Source organism: Carassius carassius, chromosome 33, assembly GCF_963082965.1.
Source record: "Carassius carassius chromosome 33, fCarCar2.1, whole genome shotgun sequence".
NCBI classification, from domain to species: domain Eukaryota; kingdom Metazoa; phylum Chordata; class Actinopteri; order Cypriniformes; family Cyprinidae; genus Carassius; species Carassius carassius.
In genome coordinates this window covers 2980830-2992963 of record NC_081787.1, presented here as the reverse complement: position 1 = coordinate 2992963, position 12134 = coordinate 2980830, and the positions used below count along the sequence as shown (strand labels likewise).

At 37.1% G+C, this 12134-nt stretch overlaps 1 protein-coding gene across 1 annotated transcript; it reads left to right on the top strand.

Moving 5' to 3' along the window:
- The first annotated feature begins 8922 nt into the window (after nt 1-8922).
- Nucleotides 8923-11982, top strand: si:rp71-1d10.8 (uncharacterized). The gene is made up of 2 exons (XM_059522302.1): nt 8923-8987; nt 9782-11982. The coding sequence occupies exon 2, from the start codon at nt 9787-9789 to the stop codon at nt 11347-11349; it is 1563 nt and encodes a 520-aa protein (XP_059378285.1). The 5' UTR covers nt 8923-8987; nt 9782-9786; the 3' UTR covers nt 11350-11982.
- The last annotated feature ends 152 nt before the right edge of the window (nt 11983-12134 follow it).

Sequence of the window (12134 nt, the reverse complement as noted above, 5' to 3'; positions counted from 1 at the left end):
GAGAAATCCAGTAATGAGATGATTTACGAGGACTTGTCAGGCTGTTAGCCTCGTCTTAGACAAAGCTCATGCTGTTTGCCCTTCTGTTCTGGACTCGTATTGAGTCAAATGGACTTAAAGGACTTGAGTATTGTTAGAGGTATTGTCCTCTGTTCAGTGCTTTTCTGAATAAATGTGGTATTTTTCCAGGAAGAGTCACTTCGCAGCATGGCACGCAAGCAGTGGAAACTGAATAGGCGGTTGTTATCCTCTCGAAGGTTTATAACATTGACCTGAGCTTGAAAGGCTTTCAGACTCTGACACGCAGCAGTTTTTCTTCATATCTCGCTTTTGTCTTTTTATGAGGCTGCTGTTTGATACATCAAGTAGTGCTTTTCTAAGGCCACATCCGTCACTGGAAAGACATTGATCAGTTCATGCAGCAGCACACTCTCAGTGTGGGGAGAACTGGTCACAAACAAGTGAACATCTTTAATGTGTGTGTGAGCAGCTGTAGAGAGAATGAATGGAGAGAGAAAAAGTCAAAAGGCCCACATTTATCTCACAATATTTCTGAAATGTGGTGTGTAATCCGTGAGCTCTTCCTGGGAAGTGGCTTTTGAAGATTTTCTCACGCTGATTTCCTAATGCACAGTATTTATTTATTTAATTGATTTTACCATAGTGAGAATCAAGTGGCTTACAGTGCATGAGTCCTGAAGGCTTCTGGGTAATACACATCGAAGCAGGATGAAATCAAACATTCAATTCAATTTTTCAATTCAAGTTTATTTGTATAGCGCTTTTTACAATACAAATCGTTACAAAGCAACTTTACAGAAAATTATGTTTCTACAATATTTAGTAGTAGCTAGTAGTTTGTGCACGTTTGACAGGATTTTAGAAAAATAAAAATAATAATACAAGACGTAGTCAGCTAGATGATGAACTATCAATATTATTAATTAATAGTAATTATAGGATGCAGTCACACATGTAGCAATATTTGTTAGTTCTGTTTGTTGATTCAAGGTTAGCGTCATCTGGGGTCCTCTGAGGGTCAGCATCATCTCTTCTCAGGTGTTCTGGATCCAGACTGGAGCTTGTGTAAATCCTAGTTACCACGGGATGTAAATCCCATGGCAAAACATAGAAACAAAATAGAGACATCATTAGCATAGCTACTGAAACTGAAGTAAAATTAGTTTAACCCAAGCTAAAGAATAAAAATGCAGATGCAACTACACTCACAATTTAAGAGATACATTATTCGAATGCTTGGTGAAAGAGATGCGTTTTTAATCTAGATTTAAACAGAGAGAGTGTGTCTGAACCCCGAACATTATCAGGAAGGCTATTCCAGAGTTTGGGAGCCAAATGTGAGAAAGCTCTACCTCCTTTAGTGGACTTTGCTATCCTAGGAACTACCAAAAGTCCAGCGTTTTGTGACCTTAGGGAGCATGATGGATTGTAGCGTGGTAGAAGGCTAGTTAGGTACGCAGGAGCTAAACCATTTAGGGCCTTATAGGTAAGTAATGGTAATTTGTAACTGATACGGAACTTAATAGGTAGCCAGTGCAGAGACTGTAAAATTGGGGTAATATGATCATATTTTCTTGACCTGGTAAGGACTCTGGCCGCTGCATTTTGGACTACCTGTAGCTTGTTTATTGACGAAGCAGAATAACCACCTAGAAGTGCATTACAATAGTCCAGTCTAGAGGTCATGAATGCATGAACTAGCTTTTCTGCATCAGAAACAGACAACATGTTTCGTAGCTTGGCAATGTTTCTAAGATGGAAGAATGCAGTTTTTGTAACATTGGAAATATGATTTTCAAAAGACAAATTGCTGTCCAATATAACACCCAAATTTCTGACTGTAGAGGAAGTAACAGTACATCCGCCTAGTTGCAGATTGTAATCTACAAGATTCTGTCTGGTGTTTTTTGGTCCAATAATTAATATCTCTGTCTTATCCGAATTTAATTGGAGAAAATTATTTGTCATCCAATCTTTTACATTTTTAACACACTCTGTTAGCTTAGATAATTGGGAAGTTTCATCTGGTCTCGTTGAGATATATAGCTGAGTATCATCAGCATAACAGTGGAAGCTAATTCCGTATTTTCTAATAATATTACCAAGGGGCAACATGTATATTGAAAATAGAAGGGGACCTAGGACGGATCCTTGTGGCACTCCATATTTTACTGATGATAAATGAGATGACACCCCATTTAAGTAAACAAAATGGTAGCGATCGGACAGGTAGGATCTAAACCATCTTAGAGCCTGCCCTTGAATACCTGTATAGTTTTGTAATCGATCTAGGAGTATGTCATGATCTATGGTGTCGAACGCAGCACTAAGATCAAGTAAGACTAGAAATGAGATGCAGCCTTGATCTGACGCAAGAAGCAGGTCATTTGTAATTTTAACAAGTGCAGTTTCTGTGCTATGGTGGGGCCTAAAACCTGACTGAAATTCTTCATACAGATCATTTTTATGCAGGAAGGTGCTCAATTGAGCAGACACAACTTTTTCTAATATTTTAGACATAAATGGAAGATTTGAAATAGGCCTATAATTTGCCAGTACACTAGGATCTAGTTTTGGTTTCTTAATAAGAGGCTTGATAACCGCCAGCTTGAATGGTTTTGGGACGTGACCTAAAGATAACGACGAGTTAATGATATTGAGAAGCGGTTCTTCAGCTACAGGTAACAGCTCTTTTAGTAATTTAGTGGGTACAGGATCTAATAAACATGTTGTTGGTTTAGATACAGTGATAAGTTTATTTAGCTCTTCCTGTCCTATATTTGTAAAGCACTGCAGTTTATCTTTGGGTGCGATGGATGAAACTGAAGTGTTAGACGCTGTAGAATCTACATTCGCTATTGTATTTCTAATGTTATCTATTTTATCAGTGAAGAAATTCATAAAGTCATTACTATTTAACGTTGGTGGAATATTTGAATCAGGTGGCGTCTGGTAATTTGTTAATTTAGCCACTGTGCTAAATAAAAACCTTGGATTGTTTTGGTTATTTTCTATTAGTTAACTGCTAGGGACATGCTCTGCCCTAGCAGTTTTTAGAGCCTGTCTATAGCTGGACATACTGTTTTTCCGTGCAATTCTAAAAACTTCCAAGTTAGTTTTTCTCCATTTGCGTTCAAGACTACGAGTTACTTTCTTGAGAGAGTGAGTATTACTGTTATACCATGGCACAGTACGTTTTTCTCTAACCTTTTTCAATTTGATGGGGGCAACAGCTTCTAATGTATTAGAGAAAATAGTGCCCATGTTGTCAGTAATTTTGTCTAATTCATGTGTATTTTTGGGTACAAATAGCAGTTGAGATAGATCAGGCAGGTTATTTACGAATCTGTCTTTGGTGACTGGAACAATAGTTCTGCCCAGACGGTAACGCTGAGACATATAGTTAATATCAGTTATACGCAGCATGCACGATACAAGGAAATGGTCTGTAATATCATCACATTGAGGTACAATATCTATAGCAGTAAGATCGATTCCATGCGATATAATTAAATCTAGTGTATGATTAAAACGATGAGTGGGCCCGGTGACATTTTGCTTGACTCCAAAGGAGTTTATTAGGTCAGTAAACGCAAGTCCTAATGTATCATTTGCATTATCAACGTGAATATTAAAATCTCCCATGATTAGCGCCTTATCAACTGTAACTAGAAGGTCTGAGAGGAAATCTGCAAATTCTTTTAGGAATTCTGTATACGGCCCTGGTGGTCTATACACAGTAGCCAGAGCAAGAGATACATTAGATTTCTTTTGCATGTCTGACAGTGTAACATTAAGCAGAAGTATTTTGAATGAGTTAAACCTGTATCCCGTTTTCTGGGTAACATTGAGAATATCACTATATATTGTTGCAACACCTTCGCCACGACCAGTCTGACGGGGCTCATGCTTATAACAGTAGTTTGGTGGAGTCGACTCATTTAGACCAAAATAATCATTTGGTTTTAGCCAGGTTTCAGTCAAGCAGAGTACATCAAAACTATTTTCTGTGATCATTTCATTTACAATAACTGCTTTGGGTGTGAGTGATCTAATATTTATGAGCCCAAACTTTAAAAATTGTTTTTGTTCATTTACTTTAAATTTTTCTGGTTTAATTACGATTTTTTCTAGATCCTACATTATATTTTGACCTCACTATTCGGGGAACAGACACAGTCTTAATAGTTTTTAACTATTAACATTCTTAACATTCAAGACCAGACGGAACAAATCAAGGAATTTAAGAATCGCTCACACAGAAAAGCCCATATTGTGGACTACTGTTATGGCAGTATATATGGGAATATACAGGAAAATATAATGCATTTCCATACTGTATAGTAAATGTGTGTCACAGACAGTTCTGGACGTTTGATTGTGTTTCTCTCTGTTCCTGTTCTCCTGACTTGTTTAGGTCTTTATATGCCCTGTTCTGTTCAGTCGTGGTTGTTGTTTTTTTTGTGTTCCCATTGTGTGTGTTACTGCGGTTCTCCTGTGTGCATCCCTTGTGGATTTATAATGAAAATATTATTTTTGGATAATACCGTTGTGTGCTTTAAATGGAACCACACATTACAGAAAAAGTGGCCACAATGTGAGTATTTCTTTCAGTTTTTTTCTTTCCTTTCTCCCCATGGACCGGCCACTGTTCAGCTCAGCCTGGATCAGAAGGACATCACTGGAGGACCATACGAGGGACTTCTTAGATTGGCTTGCCTTACACACTTTCCTGACCACTCGCTTGCTTTGTGTTTTTAACCACACCAGCCTCAGCGCATGCACCGTCTAATGCTCGATTAATTCATTTCTCTTTCACGAGTTAATGCATGGGTTAACATGATGCTGAGCACATTTGTAAACTTATTTCACCTTTTTTCATTGTTACATTTCATATGAAAAGTGTGTGTACTGAAAACATATTAAAGATTTTGGGATTTTTGTAATATGGTGTGTGAAGTCTTACATTTTCCCACAAATACAGTATATGGATATTACAATATTTTTCTCAAATATAGTATATATAAATATATTGCATATGTTGAAGCATACACACGACCACATTTTATCTCATTATACAACATTTATATACATCTATATATATATAAAGAAGTTTATTCAATCTTGATGTACAAATAAAACTACGGTCTCAATTTCTAAATATAAAAAGTGACAATTCCTTATGTATTATTCACTATATTGTAAAGTAACAAATTATTCTGTATTTTCAATATGCATTCAATTTAATATGTCAGTAAATTTGTTCTTTGCATAATGGTTGTCAGTTTCTTTTTGGGAGGAATATAAAAGCCTCTTTACAATAGATATAGTATGAAATTACATATTGCATAAAATATTCCAATGCTATTATAACTTCTGCTTAGATTTGCATGCCATTTCAAAAACTGTATACAAACTTATGCAAAAAAATGTCCTAAATACATTATATAATGGGTATATTAATACATTTATATTATTGTATTGCAATATATTTATATAGCCTATATATGATGTTGTATTTTAAATGAGTATTTTAATTTGTTTGTTCGTTCACTCATTTATTCCTGCTATGATGTGGCCTTTATTATATGGTCTTTCTGTTTAGTCAGTTTTTAGTTGAGAGTTTGTCAGTATAAATAGGCAGTTTAAAGTTGACAGTCATTGAAGTGGAAACACGAGATGAACTCCGGGGAGACGGATCTGAATATAATGGAGATGATCTAGATATGTGAATATGCATATAAACATGCAATCAAATGAACATGCACAAAATGAATACATAAAGGAGGCGGATAGATGATGTATGTCCCAATTTACAGATAGAGGCGAGATGAAAGATGGGCTTTTTAGCCCTCTTCACCTGATTTTCTCCACAAGGGTCCTGATGAGAAGCACTCTTTGCATGTCAAATTAATCTTACCTTTAGATGTTTTTGTAGCCTTTATTACTGTACAGCCTGGTGAGCAAACTTTACACTGACTTTATTCACATTTTTTTCATGAGCTTGAAACACTTCTGCTTCAGTGAATGCTTATATATTCCTTCAATATGATTTTAAAGCATCCCAGGATGCACCTCATGAAGCTGCTTAAATGAATGAACAAGTGTGAGAGAGCTGTTTATTTTGACCAATGGAAAAAATGTTCTCAATAACTAACCGAGCCGAACTTGAACGTGACTGCTGCAATATAGGGTTATTCTGCCCTCTGCTGGTGACTTCAGCCGAGATGATGACTTACAGTTCAATAAAAGACCATTTTATTGTGTACAGTCGTGGCCAAAAGTTTTGAGAATTACATAAATATTCGTTTTCAAAAAGTTTGCTGCTAAACTGCTTTTAGATCTTTGTTTCAGTTGTTTCTGTGATGTACTGAAATATAATTACAAGCACTTCATACGTTTCAAAGGCTTTTATCGACAATTACATGACATTTATGCAAAGAGTCAGTATTTGCAGTGTTGGCCCTTCTTTTTCAGGACCTCTGCAATTCGACTGGTTATGCTCTCAATCAACTTCTGGGCCAAAACCTGACTGATAGCAACCCATTCTTTCATAATCACTTCTTGGAGTTTGTCAGAATTAGTGGGTTTTTGTTTGTCCACCGACCTCTTGAGGATTGACCACAAGTTCTCAATGGGATTAAGATCTGGGGAGTTTCCAGGCCATGGACCCAAAATTTCAACATTCTGGTCCCCGAGCCACTTAGTTATCACTTTTACCTTATGGCACGGTGCTCCATCGTGCTGGAAAATGCATTGTTCTTCACCAAACTGTTGTTGGATTGTTAGAAGAAGTTGCTGTTGGAGGGTGTTTTGGTCCCATTCTTTATTTATGGCTGTGTTTTTGGGAAGAATTGTGAGTGAGCCCACTCCCTTGGATGAGAAGCAACCCCACACATGAATGGTGTCAGGATGCTTTACTGTTGGCATGACACAGGACTGATGGTAGTGCTCACCTTTTCTTCTCCGGACAAGCCTTTTTCCAGATGCCCCAAACAATCTGAAAGGGGCTTCATCGGAGAATATGACTTTGCCCCAGTCCTCAGCAGTCCATTCACTATACTTTCTGCAGAAGATCAATCTGTCCCTGATGTTTTTTTTGGAGAGAAGTGGCTTCTTTGCTGCCCTTCTTGACACCAGGCCATCTTCCAAAAGTCTTGGCCTCACTGTGCGTGCAGATGCGCTCACACCTGCCTGCTGCCATTCCTGAGCAAGCTCTGCACAGGTGGCACTCCGATCCCGCAGCTGAATCCTCTTTAGGAGACCATCCTGGCGCTTGCTGGACTTTCTTGGACGCCCTGAAGCCTTCTTTACAAGAATTGAACCTCTTTCCTTGAAGTTCTTGATGATCCTATAAATTGTTGATTTAGGTGCAATCTTAGTAGCCACAATATCCTTGCCTGTGAAGCCATTTTTATGCAACGCAATGATGGCTGCACGCGTTTCTTTGCAGGTCACCATGGTTAACAATGGAAGAACAATGATTTCAAGCATCACCCTCCTTTTAACATGTCAAGTCTGCCATTCTAACCCAATCAGCCTGACATAATGATCTCCAGCCTTGTGCTCGTCAACATTCTCACCTGAGTTAACAAGACGATTACTGAAATGATCTCAGCAGGTCCTTTAATGACAGCAATGAAATGCAGTGGAAAGGTTTTTTGGGATTAAGTTCATTTTCATGGCAAAGAAGGACTATTCAATTCATCTGATCACTCTTCATAACATTCTGGAGTATATGCAAATTGCTATTATAAAAACTTAAGCAGCAACCTTTCCAATTTCCAATATTTATGTAATTCTCAAAACTTTTGGCCACGACTGTATATTTATACATGACTGATTATTACGTTAAAATGTCATTTCAAAAAAGCAAAATGCACATTGTTATTGTTTACCAGTTAACCCATACCCACTAAGCAGTTTATTTTTTTCAGTCCAAATTACAATTTATTTATTATCTTGGGAGTTCACAGGTTCAAATTCAACTTATTTTATTCACTAGGTAATAAGATTACCATGCTGTCATTTTGTATTGCAAATAAAATGTGAAAAATATAATTGCATTACAAATAATATATATGATTTTTTATTTATTTATTTATTTATGGGGCTTTACTTGAAAGGAATCAACTCAAATCATTACATTATGAAAGAGAGCTGTGGAAGTTTTAATATAATCTCAAGGATGCCCTGACTCACATGCATCAGTAATTATCTCACTGACATCTCATAAGCGTGTAATTTAGACATTGCATGGTTTAATGCTGTCATTGCGGTTTAGGTCAATAATGTAAAAGGTTAGCAGAGCAAAAATTACAAAGCAGAGTAAAAAGGTCAGGGTAAGAGTGAACGGTTTAACAGAATAAAGTACATGCAAGCACAGTTCAAGGAACATTTTAAACAGACCAAAAGTGTTATTAATATTGTGTAGGGTTATTAATGATGTCTTTGAAGTTTAACCCTATTACTATTCAATATAAATTGTTTAACATATGGGTTATTTCATTTAGTTGCCAAAGTAACATCTTCCATTTTTTATTAAGTAATTAATTTATATTTATTACATTTATATTTATTACATACATATATATATATATATATATATATATATATATATATATATATATATATATATATAATGCAACTATATTTTAATTAATTAATTTTATTAATTTTTGATTCAGTTAACAATAATAACACTGTTTCTGCCTTTAATGTAAACCGGTTTGCAGTTCCCGCAGGAAACCAGATCTTTGCATTTCAGACCTATATTTAGATTGATGTCTGAAAAAGTGGGACATCAGGTAAAGTGGGTCAAATTCATTTCACGCTGGAGTGCCCTTAAAACATCAAGAGCCAATCATGTTTTAACATTCATGAATAATTACTATGTTTTCATTTGCCTGACATCACTGTGGTGGGCGTGGCTAAGCGTCAACACAATCGGTCACAACAAGCACATGGTGAGTGCGCTGAATACTCTGCTTAAAAGCCTACATATGACGATTAATTTGAAAACAACTCATTTTGTATTTCTGCTTTTAAAATAATCAATTCATGGGCAATTGCGTGTGATTATTTGTAAGGATATTTAAAGTAGTGACCCACTTAGCTTAGCTTAATGTGTTAGGTAAAGTGGGACAGCAGTTATCTGTTAATGTGGGACACTACACTCTTCTGATGAAACATGATCGTTCAGTATCTTATATGAACTGCTGTGTCATGGATCATAAGCCTGATGTTTTCTAATAATCCCATTGTAGCTGTGCTAAATTGGATGCTAATGTCAAATGTTTGTCAAAAGATTTGAGTACTTTGAATTAGACTGTTGGTCAGATAGTTAGAAGATAACATATAATCTCTCTTTCTCTAGGTATATATATATATACACACACACATAGAGAGAGAGAGAGAGCGCGAAATAGCTGATGAAATTCAGCTTTGCATCACAGGAATATATAAAAATAGAAAACACATACTTAAAATTGTAATAACATTTTACAATATTACTATTTTCTGTAGTTATGATCAAATAATTGCAACCTTGGTGAGTATGAGAGACTTTTTAAAAAATCTTACTGATCCCAAACTTATAAATGGGAGTGTATATAGCAAATCATAAATTAAAAATAAATAAATGATTTCTAGTTCAGTCTTGAAGGTGTATTTGCACGAAATCTAATAATATTAGTTGAGTAATAGGGATTGCCGAATATTAGAACCAATTGAACAACATTCCGACTTTTATCTTTTCAAGGAAAAATGGAAATGCAAAGTGCGTTTAAAGGAAGAAAGGGTCTAAAGATGAATCAGTGGAGTGAGGAGCGAATGAAAGCTGCAATAGACGAGTATAAAGCACAGGCTGAGTCCGGGCAGAAGCCTGCACTACGATTGCTGTCAAGGAAGTGGAACGTGCCGAAAACGACCCTTCAGAGACGCGTGAAAGGCCTCGTCGAGGGATCCGAGCATGCATCTGGAAGAAAGCCATTCATCCCTGTTGAATCTGAGCGGGAGTTAGCGCGCCTTCTCGCCTCGCTTTCAGAGAGAGGCTTCTCATTGAGGAAGACTGATGTCCAGTCTCTTGCTTTCGAGTTCGCCAAGATAAATGGCATCCGAGGGTTTTCAGAAGAGAAGCAAAAGGCGGGCTATTACTGGTTTGAGGGCTTTATGAAGCGAAACCCCGGGCTGAAAATAAAGAAACCTGAGACCGCATCACCAGCTACAAGAGTGAATGAAGAAGAGCTGGGAAAATGGTTCACAACTTACAAAATCACCCTGGATGCTTTGGGAATCAAAGACATCCCTTCACATATTTGGAAGTGTGATGTATCAGGAATACAAGATGTGTTCTCCTCTCATCAATCTGTCGAGGAAAGAGAAGATCCCTGCATTCAGATCACAACCGAGGAGGAAACGGCCTCAACTATACTAGCAGCATTCAACGCCAGTGGTGTGTTTGCTCCTCCACTTATCATTTCTAAAGGAATTAAGGTGAGAAATGACTGCATGAATGAAAACATGTGCATGAGAGCGTCAGATGGTGGCTGGATAACAGCAGAGCTGTTCCTTGAGTGGGGGGAAATGTTTGTGGCACAGCTCCCGAAAGATGACTCCAGGCCCCACCTTCTCCTCCTCGATGGCCAAAGCAGCCACGTCTTCAACCTCAGCTTCCTCAATCTCATGAAGAAGAACGATGTGGAGGTCATATGCTATCCTGCACCGCAGCCAGCTCTGTGTAGGAGCCTCAAACTCAACTGGTGTGAAGCGAGTCGCAAGTGGAATCAGCAGTGTGTGGGAATGAAGTTGGCCGAAGCACATTATTGTTCTGTTTTCATGGAAGCGTGGAAGAAAACTGCCACTGTGGAAAGAGCCAAGGATGTGTTCAGAGCAACAGGGATGTTCCCGATAAATGAGTTTACCTCCATTGGGCATGAAAGCACCACGCCATCCACCGAAGACGCTGCACATTGCAGCACCGAGAGCAGCTCTGATGAGCCTCCAGCTGTTGAAGTGGCATCCTTCAAAGACTTTGTGGTCATACAAAAGAGTCACAGGGGTGTAAAGACAGTACCATATTTACAAAGAAACTCAGAATACCTTCTTTATGATGAACATTTAAAACAAAAAAATGAACTGAATAAAGCAGCCGCCTCCTATAAATGCAGGGGCTGCTTCATAAACCACGGCTCGGTCGCCGATCCGAGAGCTTCTGAAGCGTGGATCAGATGCAGCAACTGTAAGGCCTGCTACCACGAGTCTTGTGCGGAAGAGGATGGGATATATGAATGGGTTCATGATGGAGACGCAGATAAGCGATTAAACTGAAGGGTTGAAAAAAAAAGCATAATTTGAGAACAAGAAAACACAACGACAGAATATACCATTTAGGTTCATTCAGTCACAACAGTCTAGTGGTGTTCAAATAAAATGTGTGTTGAAATAAAAAAAAGTGTTGTTAGAATAACAAGGATTAATGACTAAAGTACATTAATCCTTTGACGCATCTTAATGAGCCAATATTTAGACAATAATAATATATTTGTAATTAATACTTTTTTGTTGTTTGTTTTTTACAAATTAGTAATACATTAAGTTCCATTCTATGTACAAACCCGTACAAATTCCAAAAAAGTTGGGACACTGTACAAATTGTGAATTAAACAGGAATGGAATAATTTACAAATCTTATATTTTATTCACAATAGAATATAGATAACATATCAAATATTGAAAGTGAGACATTTTGAAATGGCATGCCAAATATTGGCTCATTTTGGATTACGTTGGAGCTACACATTCCAAAAAAGTTGGGACAGGTAGCAATAAGAGACCACAGAAGGACCAATTTGCAACTTATTACAACCACACAGTTGTAAACCTGGCCTTGTCCCAACTTTTTTGAGATGTGTTGATGCCATGGAATTTAAAATCAATTTATTTTCCCCTTAAAATGATACATTTTCTCAGTTTAAACATTTGATATGAAATCTGTTGTATTCTGAATAAAATATGGAAATTTGAAACTTCCACATCATTGCATTCTGTTTTTATTCACAATTTGTTGTGTCCCAACTTTTTTTAAATCAGATATGTAGTCAGTGTTTGAATTA